This window comes from Mobula birostris, chromosome 9, assembly GCF_030028105.1.
Source record: "Mobula birostris isolate sMobBir1 chromosome 9, sMobBir1.hap1, whole genome shotgun sequence".
Lineage (NCBI taxonomy): Eukaryota > Metazoa > Chordata > Chondrichthyes > Myliobatiformes > Myliobatidae > Mobula > Mobula birostris.
The window spans coordinates 51670577-51692340 of record NC_092378.1 but is presented as its reverse complement, the minus strand read 5'-3'; the positions used below and the strand labels follow the sequence as shown (position 1 = coordinate 51692340).

Here is a 21764-nt window from a genome sequence, read left to right as displayed (position 1 = left end):
AGCCTTCTACGCACACTTTGAAAGGGAGAACACAACTAAAGCTGTGAAGATCCTTGCTGTACCTGATGACCCTGTGATCTCAGTTTCAGAAGCCGATGTTAGACTGTCCTTAAAGAGAGTGAACCCTCGCAAGGCAGAAGGTCTCGATGCAGTACCTGCTAAGGCTCTGAAAACCTGTGCCAACCAACTAGCGGGAGTATTCAAAGACATTTTCAGCCTCTCACTGCTACGGGAAGAAGTTCCCATTTGCTTCAAAAAGGCAACAATTATACCAGTGTCTAAGAAGAATAATGTGGGCTGCCTTAATGACGATCGCCTGGTAGCACTCACATCGACAGTGATGAAATGCTTTGAGCGGTTGGTCATGACGAGACTAAACTCCTGCCTCAGCAAAGACCTGGAGCCACCGCAATTTGCCTATCGCCACAATAGGTCAATGGCAGATGCAATCTCAATGGCTCTCCACACGGCTTTAGACCACCTGGACAACACAAACACTTACGTCAGGATGCTGCTCATAGACTGTAGCTCCACATTTAATACTTTATACTTTATTGTCGCCAAACAATTGATACTAGAACTACATATAGATTGGGTGAACCAAATTGGTAAGGGTGCTGAGGAAGAGGATTTCTTGGAATGTATGCGGGATGGTTTTCTGAACCAACATGTCGAGGAACCAACTAGAGAGCAGGCCATTCTAGACTGGGTATTGAGCAATGAGGAACGGTCAGTTAGCCACCTTGTCGTGCAAGGCCCCTTGGGTAAGAGTGACCATAATATGGTGGAATTCTTCATTAAGATGGAGAGTGATATAATTAATTCAGAAACAAAGGTTCTGAACTTAAAGAAGGGTAACTTTGAAGGTATGAGACATGAATTAGCTAAGATAGACTGGCAAATGATACTTAAAGGGTTGACAGTGGATATGCAATGGCAAGCAGTTAAAGATCGCATGGATGAACTACAATAATTGTTCATCCCAGTTTGGCAAAAGAATAAACCAGGGAAGGTAGTGCACCCGTAGCTGACAAGGGAAATTAGGGATAGTATTAACTCCAAAGAAGAAACATACAAATTAGCCTGAAAAAGCGGCACAGCTGAGGACTGGGAGAAATTCAGAGTCCAGCAGAGGAGGACGAAGGGCTTAATTAGGAAGGGGAGAAAAAGATTATGAGAGAAAGTTGGCAGGGAACATAAAAACTAACTGTAAAAGCTTTTATAGATATGTGAAAAGAAAAAGATTGGTTAAGACAAATGTAGGTCCCTTACAGTCAGAAACAGGTGAATTGATCATGGGGAACAAGGACAAGGCAGACCAATTGAATAACTACTTTGGTTCTGTCTTCACTAAGGAGGACATAAATAATCTTCCGGAAATAGTAGGGGACCGAGGGTCTAGTGAGATGGAGGAACTGAGGGAAATACATGCTAGTAGGGAAGTGATGTTAGGTAAATCGAAGGGATCAAAGGCAGATAAATTCCTAAAGCCAGATGGTCTGCATCCCAGAGAGCTTAAGGAAGTAGCCCAAGAAATACTGGATGCATTAGTGATAATTTTTCAAAACTCTTTAGATTCTGGATTAGTTCCTGAGGATTGGAGGGTGCCTAATGTAACCCCGCTTTTTAAAAAAGGAGGGAGAGAGAAACCAGGGAATTATAGATCGGTTAGCCTGACATCGGCGGTGGGGAAAATGCTGGAGCCAGTTATCAAAGATGTGATAACAGCACATTTGGAAAGCGGTGAAATCATCGGACAAAGTCAGCATGGATTTGTGAAAGGAAAATCATGTCTGACGAATCTCATAGAATTTTTTGAGGATGTAACTAGTAGAGTGGATAGGGGAGAACCACTGGATATGGTATATTTGGATTTTCAAAAGGCTTTTGACAAGGTCCCACACAGGAAATTAGTGTGCAAACTTAAAGCACACGGTATTAAGGGTATGGTATTGATGTGGATAGAGAACTGGTTGGCAGACAGGAAGCAAAGAGTGGGAATAAACGGGACCTTTTCAGAATGGCAGGCAGTGACTAGTGGGGTACTGCAAGGCTCAGTGCTGGGACCCCAGTTGTTTACAATATATATTAATGACTTAGATGAGGGAAATAAATGCAGCATCTCCAAGTTTGCAGATGACACAAAGCTGGGCGGCAGTGTTAGCTGTGAGGAGGATGCTAAGAGGATGCAGGGTGATTTGGATAGGTCAGGTGAGTGGGCAAATTCATGGCAGATGCAACTTAATGTGGATAAATGTGAGGTTGTCCACTTTGGTGGCAAGAACAGGAAAACAGATTATCTGAATGGTGGCCAATTAGGAAAAGGGGAGGTGCAACGAGAGCTGGGCGTCATTATACACCAGTCATTGAAAGTGGGCATGCAGGTACAGCAGGCGGTGAAAAAGGCAAATGGTATGCTGGCATTCATAGCAAGAGGATTCGAGTACAGGAGCAGGGAGGTACTACTGCAGTTGTACAAAGCCTTGGTGAGACCACACCTGGAGTATTGTGTGCAGTTTTGGTCCCCTAATCTGTGGAAAGACATTCTTGCCATAGAGGGAGTACAAAGAAGGTTCACCAGATTGATTCCTGGGATGGCAGGACTTTCATATGATGAAAGACTGGATCGACTAGGCTTATACTCTCTGGAATTTAGAAGATTGAGGGGGGGATCTTATTGAAATGTATAAAATCCTAAAGGGATTGGACAGGCTAGATGCAGAAAGATTGCTCCCGATGTTGGGGAAGTCCAGAACGAGGAGTCACAGTTTGAGGATAAAGGGGAAGTCTTTTAGGACAGAGATGAGGAAAAACCTCTTCACACAGAGAGTGGTGAATCTGTGGAATTCTCTGCCACAGGAAACAGTTGAGGCCAGTTCAATGGCTATAGTTAAGAGGGAGTTAGATATGGCCCTTGTGGCTAAAGGGATCGGGGGTATGGAGAGAAGGCAGGTACAGGGTTCTGAGCTGAATGATCAGCCATGATCATACTGAATGGCGGTGCAGGCTCGAAGGGCCGAATGGCCTACTCCTGCATCTATTTTCTATGTTTCTATGTACAATCATCATAGCGATATTTGATTCTGCGCTTCCCGCTCCCTGGATTACAAATTGATAATAAATATTAAAAATTTAAATTATAAATCATAAATAGAAAAATTAGAAAAATGGAAAGTAAGGTAGTACAAAAAAACCGAGATGCAGGTCCAGATATTTGGTGGGTAAGGCCGAGATCCGGGTCAGAATCCGTTCAGCAGTCTTATCACAGTTGGAAAGCTGTTCCGAAATCTGGCCGTACGGGTCTTCAAGCTCCTGAGCCTTCTCCCGGAGGGAAGAGGGACGAAAAGTGTGTTGGCTGCGTGTGTCGTGTCCTTGATTATCCTGGCAGCACTGACGGCGTGTGGTGTAAAGTGAGTCCAAGGACGAAAGACTGGTTTGTGTGATGTGCTGCGTCGTGTTCACGATCTTCTGCAGCTTCCTTCAGTCTTGGACAGGACAACTTCCATACCAGATTGCGATGCACCCGAGAAGAATGCTTTCTACGGTGCATCTATAAAAATTAGTGAGGGTTTTAGGGGACAGGCCAAATTTCTTTAGTTTTCTCAGGAAGTAAAGGTGCTGGTGGGCCTTCTTGGCAGTGGACTCTGCTTGGTTGGACCAAGTCAGGTCATTTGTGATATTGACCCCAAGGAACTTAAAGCTTTTGACCTGTTCCACTTGCGCACCACCGATGTAAATTGGGTCGTGCGGTCCACTACTCCTTCTGAAGTCAACAACCAATTCCTTCGTCTTGCTGACGTTGAGGGATAGGTTATTGTCTTCGCACCATGCCACCAGGTTTTTAATTTCCTCTCTGTACTCAAACTCATCATTACCTGAGATACAGCCTACGATTGTTGTGTCATCAGCAAACTTATATATTGAGTTCGATGGAAACTTGGCTATACAATCATGGGTGTACAGTGAGTACAGCAGGGAGCTGAGTACACAGCCTTGTGGGGCACCAGTGCTTAAGAGTGATTGTAGAGGAGAGCTTGTCCCCTATTTTTACAGCCTGGATCCTGTCTGTGAGGAAGTTGAAGATCCAGCTGCAGATCTGAGTGTTAAGGCCCAGGTTCCGGAGCTTAGGAATCAGTTTATTTGGAATGATAGTATACCATCATTCCCACAATCCTGATTGTAAAGCTGCAGAACCTGGGCCTCTGTACCTCCCTCTGCAATTGGATCTTCAGCTTCCTAACTGGAAGACCACAATCTGTGTGGATTGGTGATAACATATCCTCCTCGCTGACAATCAACATTGGCGCACCTCAGGGGTATGTGCTTAGCCCACTGCTCAACTCTCTATATACACATGACTATGTGGCTAGGCATAGCTCAAATACCATCTATAAATTTGCTGACAATACAACCATTGTTGGTAGAATCTCAGGTGGTGACGAGAGGGCGTACAGGTGTGAGATATGCCAACTAGTGGAGTGGTGCCGCAGCAACAACCTGGCACTCAACGTCAGTAAGACGAAAGAGCTGATTGTGGACTTCAGGAGGGGTAAGACAAAGAAATACATACCAATCCTCAGCGGGATCAGAAGTGGAGAGAGTGAGCTGCTTCAAGTTCCTCGGTGTCAAGATCTCTGAGGATCTAACCTGGTCCCAACATATCAATGTAGCCATAAAGAAGACAAGACAACGGCTATACTTTAGAGTTTGAAGAGATTCGGCATGTCAACAAATACACTCAAAAACTTCTATAGTTGTACTGTGGAGAGCCTTCTGACAGGCTGCATCACCGTCTGGTATGGAGGGGCTACTACACAAGGCCGAAAGAAGCTACAGAAGGTTGTAAATCTAGTCAGCTCCATCTTGGGTACTAGCTTACAAAGTACCCAGGACATCTTTAGGGAGCGATGTCTCCGAAAGGCAGCGTCCATTATTAAGGACCTCCAGCACCTAGGGCATGCCCTTTTCTTACCGTTACCATCAGGTAGGAAGAACAGAAGGTACACACTCAGCGATTCAGGAACAGCTTCTTCCCCTCTGCCATCCAATTCATAAATGGACATTGAATCTTTGGACACTACCTCAGTTTTTTAAAAAAAATACACAGCATTTCTGTTTTTGCACTTTTTAAAATCTATTCAATACACATAATTGATTTAAAATCTATTCAATACACCTAATTGATTTACTTGCTTATTATTATTTTATTTTATTTACTATTTTTTCTCTGCTAGATTATGTATTGCATTGAACTACTGCTGCTAAGTTAACAAATTTCCTATCACATGCTGGTGATAATAAACCTGATTCTAATTCTGAAATAAGTTTACAAAATATAATTCAATATGCGAAGTGTGCAACACAGGTAAAGAGCAAACAGTATTATAACAGTAAACAGTTCACTGTTCTAGTGACGCAACCTCAGTGGTGGTAGGGTATTCATCAGTCGCACTGCCTGGGGAGGAAAAGCTGTTACCCAGGTTGGCAGTCCTAGTCCTGATACTCATGTACCTCCTTCCTGATGGTAGTGAGTCAGGATATTCAGATATCCACTGCTCTGTGTTGAGTGTGAGCAGCAAATGAGCCTCCATCAGTGGAGATTTCTGAAGATTCACTTTTTGCTGGTTGAAGAAATTTCTCACCACAAGCCTACCCCTTATTTGGTGGATGTGACCGAGCTTCATACACTCCATAAATATCCTTGCATTTACCTAGTTTCACCAAGAACCTTTTACATTTCAGCAAATTCACCTCTCTCTAAATTTCCATACAAGTCCAGTCAGCTTAATGTCCCAATATGCAACAAACTTAACTCAGAAACCAGTGAGTGAACCATATAGCTTTTCCTCATGTACTGTTTATGCTTCCTTAAGCAGGAAACTAGACCTGGACACAATATTATGGATGTGGGTCATACCAGTGCAGTAAATTCGCTTTGCTCACATCCAAATCCTTTATGAAAACCAAGTTAAATGTCTTCAAAGAGGAGTTATTTAGAAACAGGAAAAATCCGAGCTTTGACCTCAAAGAAAGCTGCATCATCAGCTTTGCCTCTCATCAAATGCCACTGTGTTTTAGAACAAGGCCAGGCTAATACTGTACATCACCTTGGCCCGACTTGCCACAACTCACCATTCTACATTTTCCCTATCAATTGCTATTGGACTACCAAGCCTACAGCTGCCATATCCTTTCTTTGGTCAAGTATCAAAGCATTTGCTAGCTTCCAATTCACTATCACTGTTCTGGTAATGTTTGGAAGATCACAAGATTCAGCATCTGTTATTGTTCCAACTACCTTATAAATGCATGGTATCGGCCATCTGATCCAGGAAATCTGATGTTACTCACCCCTAGAAATACTTCATTTCTCTCAGTTTTGTTTTTTCATTCCAACTTAAAATGGGAAATGAGATAACTGGAGTAAATTCTCCAATACCTTCAGACAGAAAGAAAATGTGCTCTTCATATCACACCTCTACAGGGTATATAATCAACATAATAGATGGCAATGTTCTTCTGCATTAATAATGATAGTTAGATTTATAAATTACATCCTGAAAAATCTGAAATAGTGACCAACATTCATCTATGAGCAGAACACAGGAACATGCGCTTTGCACCTGACCATGCCAATCTTATTACTGCCATCTGCCTTTAACACTGGTCAGTTTCTGTGCCAGTCTAACTACTTTTTAATAAGTTATCGTTTCTTCTATTAACACCTCTCCCAACAGCACATCCTAGATAGCTCCACTTTGTAAAAGTGTTGCCTTGCACATCTACTGACAAATTTCTCTCCCTCACCTTAAACCTATGCTTTCTAGTGTTTGACATTTCCACACTATGTAAAAAAACTAACTGAAGTGTCCATGCCTTCCAAGATTTAACACACTTCTACTGGGTCACTCCTCAGCTACTGATACTTCAGAGAAAACAATCCAAGTTTGTCAAACATTTGCTTTTGGCTTGTACTCCAATCCAGCACAACCCCAGTGAACAACTTCTTCAGCCTTTCCAAAACCTCCACACTCTGCCTGGAATGTAGTGAATAACAAGTCACTCATGAGATGAGGACTGAACACAAGCTATAATATACTAGCCAACAAGTCATTAACTTGCACTCCAAGCAGATTCTGCCCAGATACCACCTCCAGGCAAGGGTTTCCAACCTGGGGTCCAAGGCATAGAAAAGTTTGGGAACCCCTGATTAGTGTGGCAGGATTAGAATGTATTACTTTTCAGTTGGCCTGCAGGTGGCAGCAGTGAACCACTTTCTACAACAGCTCTAAATATTGTGAAGGCACATGCCACATTGCTATTGGGGAGTTCAGAATTTAAACCCAGTGACAGAGAACAATAGACAATAGGTGCAGGAGTAGGCCATTCAGCCCTTCGAGCCAGCACCGCCATTCACTGTGATCATGGCTGATCATCCACAATCAGTATCCAGTTCCTGCCTTATCCCCATAACCTTTGATTCCGCTATCTTTAAGAGCTCTATCCATCTCTTTCTTGAAAGCATCCAGAAACTTGGCCTCCACAGCTTTCTGGGGCAGAGCATTCCATATATCCACCACTCTCTGGGTGAAAAAGTTTTTCCTCAACTCCGTTCTAAATGGCCTACCCCTTATTCTTAAACTGTGGCCTCTGGTTCTGGACTCACCCATCAGTGGGAACATGCTTCCTGCCTGCAGCATGTCCAATCCCTTAATAATCTTATATGTTTCAATAAGATCCCCTCTCAGCCTTCTAAATTCCAGTGTATAAAAGCTCTTTCAACATATGACAGTCCCGCCATCCCAGGAATTAACCTTGTGAATCTATGCTGCACTCCCTCAATAGCAAGAATGTCCTTCCTCAAATTTGGAGACCAAAACTGCACACAGTACTCCAGGTGTGGTCTCACCAGGGCCCTGTACAGCTGCAGAAGGACCTCTTTGCTCTTATACTCAATTCCCCTTGTTATGAAAGCCAGCATGTCATTAGCTTTCTTCACTGCCTGCTGTACTTGTATGCTTGCTTTCAGTGACTGATGTACAAGAACACCTAGAACAGGGAGGTTTCCAAGTCAGCATGGGAAAGGCTTGCTGTAGGCAGAGGCATTGCTATGCACCTGCTCTAATTGTCATTCAAGTTGATGGGGTTTGTGGTTTGAGGGAAGACTAACCCAGACAGCTTTATAAGACAGATATTGCATTGTGTAGAGTGTGATGTGATGTTTGAGGAGCACTCATCCAGGCAGGTGGAGATTACATTGCCAACATCTGCCTCTCACACTGTGGAAGGCTTTGGAAAGTCAGGTAGTCAAAACACTTTGCAGAATATCCAGCTTCTGAGTTGTCACAGAATACTAAGAGGAGGGTCTTTTCAGCCTGGCACTTATTTGGTACACCCATTAGACCAAGTCTTGGGTCTTGCTGCACAGAGGTACAAAAATTGTTTCATTATCTGGGTTGCAAATGCTATTGCAAAGTTCAATAAACATTTTCACTTCTGGTCTTGTAACCAAAAACATCCAGCAACAAATTAGCTAAAGGAAGCTGGGGACTAGGTGACTGGCCTAAGAAACTCCAGTTGCGCTGATGAGGTCAACTAACAATCATAACCATTTTTTTCCCCCATTGAGCTTGCTTTACTTCAGTTCTTGATCTTGCGTTGTCAAATGTTGCTTTGATGTTCATACATTTGGCAGATGGCTTAGGGAGGCTCAGCCAAATGTCAGAGCAGTCATAGGACTATAGAGGCCGAACTTGCCAGGCGTTGTTGTTCTGCACTGTTGGTCTGGTGACTAGGTTTGGGAAAGGTTAGGGCCGCTGGCAAACGCGCATAGCATTTTCCACAGCCAGGGAGAGAACGAGCAGGTGCTATGGTACGAGGAAGTAGGGCTGGTGGCAGCATGTGCAGGGTTAACCACAAACAGTGAAGAGAGGAGCAGATGCCCTGGTCAGGGTTAGTAGCAGCAGGGTGTGTACAGTTATCCTGAGTAAGAAAGAGGACAAGCAGGTATCCCTGCTGGGGTACACTATTGTTTTACTTTGGGAACAGAGCATAGTGAGCCACCTTGCCACCAAGACTGTAGTGAGACCTGGAGTAAAGTGATTATGGTGGAATTGAAAATTGACGTTTGTTCAAGAGACCTCAATGTTGAATTAACAACACTGCCGACTACCTCACCAATAATAAAGAGCAGACTCAATGCGTTATTGATGTACAGGTAACGTTCACTTTGCCAGACATATTCACATCCCCCAAAGAATAAAGACAGATCAATGATATGGTAATTTTTTGGATTACATTTGCCTTAGTTCCTATGACGCTGTTTATTACAGTAGTAATGTTCACCTGCCTGGGGCCATGCCCATAAGCCATGGTTTGTGACAAATATGCTAATCCACTTGAAAAACAACTCCAGAAACCCGAGTTATTCATCTTGGTTTGCACTGAACATCGGCCCAAGTGATCCATCTCTTGCTTATATGTTTAAAATTCGCTACAGCATGGAAGTACTTAGAAAACACTAATTCATCGAACTATTGAGAACAATTAAATAGTCCATCCACTTTAAGCACAGTTACAGTATGCAAACTGCTGCACCAAACCTTGACTGGTCATAATTAATTCTAAGTAAGCAGCATGAGCAAGTTATGTCAAAAGTAGAGAAAAATAATCCTCTTCTCACAGTCAAAGGATGATAATGTAAATTGATCAAGTATTTCCACCAGGCACCAAAGGAATCTTGATCATTAAGTAAAGAAAGAATATTAACCTGAAGCACCTCAAAAGGGCACAAGATGGGTTAAACTATTCTCGGTATTTCATAAAACAGGTTAAGATAATCTAATCACTACATTTTGTTAAAACTGCACAAGGAAGACCAAAGAAAAAATACACAGGTGTCCACTTGAGGGCACTCTTGAATAATATAACTCAGTTCTCTTTCCGAGGACAATTACCATCATGTGCTCGAGTAACATAGAAACATAGAAAGCCTACAGCACAATACAGGCTCTTCGGCCCACAAAGCTGTGCTGAACATGTCCTTACCTTAGAAATTACCTAGGGCTACTCATAGCCCTCTATTTTTCTGAGCTCCATGTACCTGTCCAGGAGTCTCTTAAAAGACCCTATCGTATCCCCCTCCACCACCGTCGCCGGCAGCCCATTCCACGCACTCACCACTCTCTGCGTAAAAAACTTACCCGACATCTCCTCTGTACCTGCTTCCAAGCATCTTAAAACTATGCCCTCTCGTGCTAGCCATTTCAGCCCTGGGAAAAAGCCTCTGACTATCCACACCATCAATGCCTCTCATCATCTTATGTACCTCTGTCAGGTCATCTCTCATCCTCTGTTGCTCCAAGGAAAAAAGGTCGAGTCCACTCAACCAATTCTCATAAGGCATGCTCCCCAAACCAGGCAACATCCTTGTAAATCTCCTCTGCACCCTTTCTATGATTTCCACATCCTTCCTGTAGTGAGGCGACCAGAACTGAGCACAGTACTCCAAGTGGGGTCTGACCAGGGTCCTATATAGCTGCAACATTACCTTTTGGCTCCTAAACTCAATGCCATGATTGATGAAGGCCAATGTACCGTATGCTTTCTTAACCACAGAGTCAACCTGCGCAACAGCTTTGAGTGTCCTATGGACTCGGACCCCAAGATCCCTCTGATCCTCCACACTGTCAAGAGTCTTACCATTAATACTATATTCTGCCATCATATTTGACCTATCAAAATGAACCATCTCACACTTATCTGGGTTGAACTCCATCTGTCACTTCTCAGCCCAGTTTTGCATCCTATCAATGTCCCGCTATAACCTCTGATAGCCCTCTACACTACCCACAACACCCCCAACCTTTCTGTCATCAGCAAATTTACTAATCCATCCCTCCACTTCCTCATCCAGGTCATTTATAAAAATCACGAAGAGTTGAGGTCCTAGAACAGATCCCTGAGGCACACCAGTCACCGACCTCCATGCAGAATATGATCCGCCTACAACCACTCTGCCTTCTGTGAGCAAGCCAGTTCTGGATCCACAAAGCAATATTACCTTGGATCCCTTGCCTCCTTACTTACTCAATAAGCCTTGCATAGGGTACCTTGTCAAATGTCCTGCTGAAATCCATACAGACTACATCTACTGCTCTACCTTCATCAATGCACTTAGTCACATCCTCAAAAAATTCAATCAATTTCGTAAGGCATGACCTGCTTTTGACAAAGCCATGCTGATTATTCCTAATCGTATTATGCCTCTCCAAATGTTCATAAATCCTGCCTCTCAGGATCTTCTCCATCAACTTACCAACCACTGAAGTAAGTCTCAGTGGTCTATAATTTCCTGGGCTATCTCTGCTCCCTTTCTTGAATAATGGAACAACATCCACAACTCTCCAATCCTTCGAAACCTCTCCCGTCCCCATTGATGATGCAAAGATCATTGCCAGAGGATCAGCAATCTCCTCCCTCACCTCCCATTGTAGCCTGGGGTACATTTCGTCCGGTCCCGGTGACTTATCCAACTTGATGCTTTCCAAAAGCTCCAGTACATCCTCTTCCTTAATATCTACCTGCTCAAGCCTTTCAGTCCACTGCAAGTCATCTCTACAACCGCCAAGATCTTTTTTCGTAGTGAATACTGAAGGAAAGTACTCACTGAATACCTCTGCTATCTCCTCCAGTTCTATACACACTTTTCCACTGTCATACTTGATTGGTCTATTCCCTCACGTCTTATCCTCTTGCTCTTCACATACTTGTAGAATGCCTTGGAGTTTTCCTTAATCTTGCTCACCAAGGCCTTCTCATGGGCCCTTCTGGCTCTCCTAATTTCATTCTTAAGCTCCTTCCCACTAGCCTTATAATCTTCTAGATCTCTATCATTACCTGTTTTTTTTTAACCTTTCATAAGCCCTTCTTTTCTTCTTGACTAGATTTACAACAGCCTTTGAACACCACAGTTCCTGTACCCTACCATCCTTTCCCTGTCTCATTGGAACGTACCTATGCAGAACTCCACGCAAATATCCCCTGAACATTTGCCATATTTCTTCTGTACATTTTCCTGAGAACATCTGTTCCCAATTTATGCTTCCAAGCTCCTGCCTAATAGCCTCATATCTTCCCTTACTCCATTTAAGCGCTTTCATAACTTGTCTGTTTCTATCCCTCTCCAATGCTATGGTAGATAGAATTGTGATCACTATCTCCAAAATGCTCTCCCACTGAGAGATCTGACACTTGACCAGGTTCATTTCCCAATACCAGGTCAAGTACAGCCTCTCCTCTTGAGGGCTTATCTACACCTAACAGACTCCACCCCATCTAAACCCTCCGCTCTAGGGACATGCCAATCGATATTTGGGAAATTAAAATCTCCCACAACAACCCTGTTATTATTACACCTTTCCAGAATCTGTCTCCCTATCTGCTCCTTGATGTCCCTGTTACTCTTGGGTGGTCTATAAAAAACACCAAGTATCCTTATTGACTCCTTCCTGTTCCTAACTTCCACCCACAGACATTCCGTAGACAATCCCTCCATGTCTTCCTCCTTTTCTAAAGCCGTGACACTACCTCTGATCACAGAGCCACACCCCCACCTCTTTTGTCTCCCTCCCTGTCCTTTCTGAAACATCTAAAGCCTGGCACTCTAAGTAACCATTCCTGCCCCTGAGCCATCCAAGTCTCTGTAATGGCCACGACATCATAGCTCCAAGTACTTATCCACGCTCTAAGCTCACCCGCTTTGTTCATAGTACTCCTTGCATTAAAATAGACACATCTCAAACCATCAAGTCTAAGCGCATCCCTTCTCTATCACCTGCCTATCTTCACTCTCGCATTGTTTCCAAGCATTCTCTATTTGTGAGCCAACTGCCTCTTCCTCCGTCTCTTCAGTTCGGTTCCCACCTGCCAGCAATCCTGGTTTAAATTCTTCCCAATAGCCTTCTCAAACCTCCCCGCCAGGATATTGGTCCCCCTTGATTCAAGTGCAACCTATCCTTTTTGTACAGGTCACTCCTGCACCACAAGAGGTCTCAATGATCCAGAAATCTGAATCCCTGCCCCCTTATCCAATCCCTCATCCACACATTCATCCTCTACCTCACTCTATTCCTGTACTCACTGTCACGTGGAACAGGCAGTAATCCCGAGATTACTATCTTTGAGGTCCTGTTTCTCAACTTCCTTCCTAACTCCCTGTAGTCTGCTTTCAGGACCTCCTCCCTTTTCCTGCCTATGTCATTGGTACCACAACCTCTGGCTGTTCTCCTTCCCACTTCAGGAAATCGTGGACGTGATCAGAAACATCCAAGACACTGGCATCTGGGAGGCAAACTACCATATGTGCTTCTTTTCTGCGTCCACAGAAACGCCTGTCTGACCCCCTAACTCTACAGTCCCCTATCACTGCTGCCATCCTCTTTCTTTCCTTGCCCTTCTGAGCCACAGGGCCAGACTCTGTGCCAGAGGCGTGGCCACTGTTACTTCCCCCAGGGAGGCCCCTCCCAACAGTACTCAAGCAGGAGTACTTATTGTCAAGGGATACAGCCACAGGGGTGCTCTCTAGCATCTGACTCCTGCCCTTCCCTCTCCTGACTGTTACCCACTTATCTGTCTCCCAAGGCCCTGGTGTGACTACCTGCCTACAGCTCCTCTCTATCACCTCCTCACTTTGAGTACTGGCTTTCAAGTGAAATCTGGACTTTACATGTCTTTTTTTGGGTGAGGAATCTGAGATTTCTGAGATACCTCAATGATCCTTATGGTCTAACTGAACCACATTCAACTCTGAAACTTACATTATTGAAACTGAGGTTCATACATGCTGAAAAACACTCGACTGTTTTGCTATTGTGAAGTTAAATAATAACGGAAATACCACCTTTTTATTTCAATGCAAGGACCTGGTCAGCCACTCATTTCAATTAAATAACAAAAAAGTGCAAATGTTCAGAACAGATGAACTGAAATAGTAACACATTTACTGTTCCTTTCTCCAGTAATGCTGATTATCCCCAGACTTCTGTATTTATTTCACATTTCCATTTGCAGTTTTTTTTTGGCTTTTCAGTAACTAGTTTTGAAGGGTTGATTTTCATGGGCTTTGTGCCAACAGCGCCTATCATTTTCTTTATGAAGGTATACATACCTGCATTTCCTCTTTAGTGAAACTGGCTGCTTCATCCCCTAGCTCATGCAAATACATACAGTCTGGTTTAGGACACTGCATATTTTTTAGGAAATAACTGCAATACTTCGTTGTGCCTAAAGATGCCTGAGAGAAAGAAAAAAAAAGGTCAACAATCACGGTCACGTCAGAACTTAATTCTTAATACTTAACCGACTGCAACTTTCCTGAGATTCAGATCCATCAAAAAAATTGGAAGACTCACTCGTAAGTTATTATAATATAGATACAGGCTTGCATTATTGGTAATTGCCTGTACAGGGTTAAATAGTTAGCAGTTGTTTTACTGCTCGGCGTTCAGTGTTTGTCCAGAGTTGCATACTCTTTCTATATGAAGCAATTTATTCAGATTTATACTAGTCCCCCAATGGGTGCAGGTGAAGCAAACTAACTAGCAATTTGGCAATTTTATTTACTGATAAGACCATAAGACATTGGCCAAATTCTGCTCCTTTCAGTCCATTGAGTCTACTCTGCCAGTTGATCATGGCTGATTTGTTATCCCTCTCAACATCTCTCTCCTGCCTTCTCCCCATAAGCTTTTAGTCCTTTACTCATCGTGAACCTAGCATCCTCCGCTTTAAATATGCCCCATGACTTAGCCTTCACAGCTGTCTGTGGCAATGAAATTCACAGGTTCACCATCCTCTGGCTGAAGTTCCTCCTCATCGCTGTTCTGAAGGGACATCCTTCTACTGAGGCTGTGCCCACTGGTCCTAGACTGTCACTGTTGGAAGCATTCTTTTCACATCCACATTATTTAGATTCTGCTGATTTGTAAAAAAATCTTTGGATGTCAGAGGTATTTAAGACCTATTATAAAACCTCTCAGCTTTGGAGATGGGGCTCTGCCAACTGTCAAAACTTTGTTTCAAAGTTTTGAAACAAAACTGTATCAAAATACTGAGCCTCAGATCAAAAGTCAGATGCAAATTCATGGAGGATTTGTTTTGATTTAACTGAACCTTCATTTAAATAAGCCAGTACCAATTTCATATGATTCTTAAAATGGTTTATGATACTTTAGTCTTTTAACCAAACAGTTGCTCCTTCATTTAAAATCAAAACTGTACTGAAGACCAGTGACAACTTACACTTTATCAACAAAATGTCGGTAGAATCCAACTTTAAATTAGATTAATGGTTAATATTTTGATCTAACCAAAGTCCTCTAATTTCCTGAAAGGAATAAGATAATTACTGATATAGATAAAATATCAATGAAGTTGCAGAGAAAAGGAGAAAGATTAATAGTGTTATAGATCACAAGCGGCTGAACTAATTCCTTTGGTGTTGCATTCCGAAGAGGACAGAGATGTGGAGGAAGTTATGTAGCCGGAGTGCACTGAATCTGCAGAATTCAATGCCACAGACTGCTGTGGAAGGCAAGTCATTGAATATTAAAAGCAGGGTCTGATATGTACTTAGCTAGTAAAGGCAGCAAAGGTTATGTGAGAAGGCAATAGAATGGGGTTGAGAGGGAAAATAAATCAGCCATGATTGAATGGTGGAGCAAACATAGGAGTGGAATTAGGCCTTTCCTATGTCTTTAGGTCTTATTCCAGGTACTACAGAAACCCGAGTTTCTATAGCTGTTACACTGACATGGCTAACACCTAATCTGGGCAATTCATAAGATCAAATAATAAACTAATTCAAATCCAACAATTTTATTTTGATATTGTTGTCGATGTACAAATTTACTTTTGTTCATGGTAAAAATACTGCTGTACTTCACCACTTGGCTTCTCTCTCAACTGCATTGTTGCTTACATTTCTGTCACAATTTGACACTTCATTTGTACAAAACTGTTGCACTACAGCTGCACAAGTTACACAGAAACTTGGAGATCTAAAAGCATGGCATGCAGTAAGCACAGGAGACTATAAATCAATTTCCTACCTTAAGTGTCCTGCCATCCACCACCACATTATTTACACACTGTATTGCTCTTAGTGCGTCTTCAGACCGCATGTAGGTTACATAAGCACTAGCACTGGGACCCTTGAAGAAACATCAATTTAATTAGCACAAGGTAAAAAAAAATCTCCTGCCAACCAACATTCAAAATCATACGTGATTTGTATGATTAGTTAAAAGATAACATGATCTGCAGGGATAAATACAGTATTCTAATACAGGTTAAGATCCTAAAACTGCAAAGAATGAAAAGCAATGATTACAGGGCTGCAGGCCAAGAGCAAATGGGACTGAAAAGTTTCACTGCTGATGGATGCAAGAGTATGGACTTCATGTCAAATAGTGGCCTCTGTTGTTATAATTTTATGATTCTATCCCATTAATCCCTCTAGTCTGCTCCTTCAATGCTTCTTTTAAGAAACAACTTTTCTCTCAAAAAGTGTTCATCCAATTGTCTTTTCATGCTACTAATGAATCCCCTTCATCACAACAAGTGCATTTCAGATGAGAAGATGAAGGAAGATGCTTCACACCACCTTTGGTTCGTTTGACACACAACTTCAATTTGTACTGTGTACTGATCCTGCTACCAAAGCAAACTGCTTTGCTCATTTACTGATTTAAAACCATATATCATTTTTACTAAAATCTAATCAGATGTCCTCTCAATATTTTGTACTTCAAGGGAGCAATCATTCTTTCCTAGTACCATTCTAGGAAATTTTGCCTGCATTAGTTACTCTCCCCTTCTTCACTGACACCCAACCACCCCCCCTCCTCATCCGTACTCCAACAAGAGCTTCAAATCCTTCCGAATACAGTCAGCTGTCCGTAACCACGGGTGTTTGGTTCTGGGACCCCCTGCGAATACCAAATTCCGCGGATGCTCAAGTCCCGTATATAAAATGGCATAGTATTTGCATATAACCAACACACATCCTCCTGTATACTTTAAATCATCTCTAGATTACTTATAATACCTAATTCAATGTAAATGCTATGTAAATAGTTGTTATACTGCATTGTTTAGGGAATAATGACAAGAAAAAAAGTCTGTACATGTTCAGTACAGACGCAACCATCGTAGCTCTCCTGGGAACACTGATGCTGTCTCAGCACCAGCCGATGCCGATTCTCCCGTGATCTTTAAGTTCTTGAGGCAGTAGTGCTTTACACAGCTAGCCAGCCATCTCTTACTAGCCTTAAACTCCTTCCTCTCACTCACAACACAAGTAGTGAATGAGGTGAACAATGCTCAATGAGTAATACTTTTAATCTCTAGATTATAGTACTGATAATGCCCAATACAATGGAAATGCTATGTTAATAGTTGTTACACTGTATTGTTTAGGGAATAAGGACGCTTTGGAGGAAGCTCAATAATACTAATGTCAGGATCCGTGCTCAAACAAGGGCTGGAGGGAGAACTTCTGATTTTTTTTTTCAATCCCGATCCGCGGATCCGGAACCTGCACCTGTGGATGCAGAGTGCCGACTGTATATGATGCCAGGAACTGAAGTGTAAACTTCAGTTGATGAATACCAAAGTCTTTCACGAGTTTCATGGAATTCCCAGACCTTTGTACCCTACTGCTCAATAATAAACTGACAGATTCCAAATGCTTTCTTTTTTTAATCTTTGCAAAATTGGCAAATGTCACATTTGTTGGCTAGGAAATAAAAAGGCATGCCAGGCAACTATTGAGTAATTCAGATTAACTTTCTCATGAGCAAGATTTTTAAAACTGTTAAAGTGAAAGTAGCAGCTACTTGGGAAGAGTCTGAACAGGTGAAGTCGAGCCACCAATGATGTGATGGACCTACCTAAATGTATGCTGTAATGTTTCAAAATCTGCAGGTGACACAAAGCCGCCAAATCAAATTTATGTGACATGTATTGTGAAATTTGAGATTTTGCGCAGCTGTATAGTGCAATACATAAAATACACTGTAACTTACAATACACAGTACATATAAAATTAAAATTAGTACAAAAAGAGAGCCAAAAATAATGAAGTAATGTTCGTGGGTTGGTTCATTGTTCAGTCAGAATTCTTGATGGCAAAGAAGCAGCTGTTCCTGAAAAGTGTAGCGGTTAGCATGACATTATTAGAGCTCAGGGCATTCTGACGTCATCTGCAAAGAGTCTGAACATTCTCTCTGTGGGAGCTCTGATCTCCTTGCACAGTCCGAAGATGCACTTGTTGGTAAGTTAATTGGTCATTGTAAATTGTCCTGTGATTAGGCTAGCGTTAAATCAGGAGTCACGACTTGAAGGCCAGAAGGACCTATTCTGTGCTGTATCAATAAATAAAAACATTGACTGTACATCTTCAGGCTTCTACACCTCCTCTCTGATGGTAATTATGAAAAAAGAGCAAGTCCTGGGTGATAGGCTCCTTAATGATGGATCCTGCCTTTTTAAGATGTCCTCAATATTGGGAGGCTATACCTATCATGGAGCTAGCTGCGTTTACAACCCTCAAGCTTTTTCCAACCTTGTGGAGTAGCCCCTCCATACCAGACAGTGATGCAAATAGTTAAGATGCTCTCCACAGTATATCTATAGGAATTTGCAAATGTGTTTGGTGACATATCAAATCTCCTCAAACTCATGAAATACAGCTGCCATTATGCCGCCTCCTCCTTAATTGCATGAACATGTTGGGCCACGGATAGATCTTCAGAGATGTTGACACCCAAGAACTTGAAACTGCTCACCCTTTCCACTGCTGATATCTCGATGAGGACTGGTGTGTGTTCACTCGACTTCCCCTTCCTGAAGTCTACAATCAATTCCCTGGTCTTACGGACATTGAGTACAAGTTTGTATTGCAACACCACTCAACCAGCTGATCCATCTCATTCCTGTACACCTCCTTGTCACCATTTAAGATGCTGCCAAAAACCGTTGAGTCATCAGCAAATTTATAGCAAATTTGCGCTGTGCCTAGCTACACAGTCCTAAGTGTAGAGACAATAGAACAGTGGGCCAAACACACATCCTTGAGGTCAGTGAGATGTCATTTCTAATCTGCATTGACTATAGTAATTAATTGTGGAAGACAAAGTTCCAATTGCAAGCATAAAGACCCAGGTTTTGAAGCTTGTTTATTAGGTCTGAAGATATGATGGTGTTGAATGAACTGTAGCCAATAAACAGCAGCCTGACATGGGCATTGCTGTTCTCCAGGTGGTCCAAGGCTGAACGGAAAGCCAGTGAGACTGCATCTATTGTAGATCTGTTGTGGCTGTAGGCAAACTGCAATGGGTCCAGGCCCTTGCTCAGGCAGGAGTTGATTCTAGCCATGTTCAACCTCTCAAAGTACTTCATCACAGATGTGAGTGCATCTCGGCAATAGTCATCCAGGCAGCTCTTCTTGAAGACCAGTATAATTGGTGCCCTTTTGAAGCAAGGTGGGAACATCTGACTGCAACACTGAGAGATTTTTAGTGTGCTACCAGGTACACCAGCTATGACTGACTCCTTGTGAGGGTTCAACCTCTTGTAAGATGTTCTGATGTCAGCCTCTGAGATAGAGATCACAGGGTCACGAGATACTGCAAGTATAATTTTATTCTCTCCTTCAAAGCATGCAAAAAAGGCATTGACCTCATCTGCAACCGAAGCATCACAGCCATTCATGATGTCAGGTTTCCCCTTGTAGGAAGTAATACCCTGCAAACCTTACTAGATCCAATGTGCATACAATTCCGCCTTGAAATTCATCCAGAGTTGCTTATACGCTGTTAAGATAGCCTTCCATAATTCTGGAATTCTGGTAGAGCTCTAGGTGACACAAATCTAGCTCGATGTAGTCTGCAAATCTCATGGTTCCTGGCTTAGATATGTTCGGAATGTTCCTGAAGGCACAAGTCTTTATCAAGTCGGTGACAACGGCATTCAGATTCGACGAGATGTATATTATTCAGTCCACTGATTCAAAGCACTCATGTAAGCTCTCCTCCACCTCTGTTGACCATACCTTCATGGTCCTTACTTCTGGTGCTGCAGTCCTCAGTCTCTGCCTGTAAGCATTGCTGGTGATGGTGTAACGGTAGTTTAAGTGTATTGACTTCTCTGGTTCCACAGATGACATGTTAATATTAGTTGGCCAAAAACTTTTTCAAGCTGGCCTGGGTTGATACCCTTTGTATTGATCGGTAAGGCCTCAAGATGCACTGTCTCGTGACTGCTGATCATGCTCAGCTCTTCCAGTGCCTGCCTGTCGCTGGCCAAGGGTGAAAAATACACTGCAGCCACGACAATGGCGGAAAACTTCCTCAGCAGATAAAATGGACGTTATTTGCCCACTGGGTTTTGCAAGTCAGGAAAGCAGCTCTGAGAGTGAACTGCCACATCTGTGCATCACGTCAGCTCTGCCTTTCCTCGATGCCGCTGTCCAGTTCACGTGGTGGAAGATGAAGGCCTCGGGCTGAAGCATTGTGTCGAGAGTACTGGGGATGAAACCATGTCTCTGTGAAGCACACAGCAGTTTTGATGTCCCTCTGGTACTGTAATCTTGCTGAGTTCTTCAAATTTTATTTACCACAGACTGTTCAGCAGGATAATAGGGAGTGGGAACAGCCTACCATGCTTTCCACGTTTCCTTTTCCTTAAAGGGAATCTGCACTCAACCTGAGTGCAGTATGGAGTCTGCCAATTTTGAGGATCGAAGTATTTTTGAATGCCTTAAAACAATATTTCTTACTGAAGTACCCATGGGTATGACTGTAGTTGTTAGCTGTAGCAGTCCTAAATGAGAATAGCTCGTGATTCCCTTCGAAGCTGCAGGGAAGAGTTGCCACTTCTCAGTGCTATCTTATACCCTGCCGAGGCTTAGGAGCAGCACTGAACTGTAAGACAAGAAATAACAGGCAGAATGGATAGGCACAGTACTGTGCAAGTCTTGGGCACATACACACATATAGCTAGGTGCCTAAAACTTTTACATAGTATTGTATTTGTCAACATTGAACAGAGAGCGAGTTTGTAAGTTTGGTGGGAGCAAAGGATGTTTGGAATGGCGAGGATGGAATGCCACAGGAGGGGTGTGAAGCAGGTGGCAAAGAAGGGGTGCCAGGGGCAGGGGTGTGGCACAGATACAGGCACTCCCAGCCCTGAGGCACCAGCCAGACTCATTTGATTCCAAACAATTAGTTTATTGATAATTACAGAATGTCTCTCTGGTGCTTCCCACTCCCTCCCCTTTTCTCCAAACGCGATGCCCCTCTCCCTGCCCCCCCTTATGCCTTTTCTTTCTTTTCAAGGTGGTTAGGGCTCTGTCAGTCATGATCTACAGTTCAAACTACAGTTCTGTGCAAGCTGTGCGGCGTGGCGGTTTGTCATCTCCAGAGACAGCCTGGAAGAGATGTGGCTTTGGGGAGCAGCCCCGTAGACGACCTTGTTCCTTGCCGATTTTGCTGACTGAAGTGCCGTGGGAAACAAACATTGGGACAGAAGGCAGTGTGTGCTGCTGTCAGAAGGCCCCTATACTCAAGCGATCCTCCTCTCTAGACATACAGTTGCATGCAAAAGTTTGGACACCCCGGTCAAAATTTCTGTTACTGTAAATAGCTAAACAAGTAAAAGATGAACTGATTTCCAAAAGGCGTAAAGTTAAAGATGACACATTT

The 21764-nt window shown here is 43.0% G+C and overlaps 1 protein-coding gene across 12 annotated transcripts in view; it reads right to left on the bottom strand.

The window, feature by feature from the left end:
• Positions 1-21764, bottom strand: part of cnot4b (CCR4-NOT transcription complex, subunit 4b) — a 173434-nt gene that overhangs the window by 82457 nt on the left and 69213 nt on the right. For all 12 annotated transcript variants that reach the window (XM_072268033.1, XM_072268039.1, XM_072268035.1 and 9 more), the window contains exons 5-6: positions 16110-16211; positions 14168-14293 (exon numbers count right to left, since the gene is read on the bottom strand). In XM_072268033.1, the coding sequence (XP_072124134.1) occupies positions 14168-14293; positions 16110-16211 (228 nt within the window). The remainder of the gene's footprint in view (positions 1-14167; positions 14294-16109; positions 16212-21764) is intronic.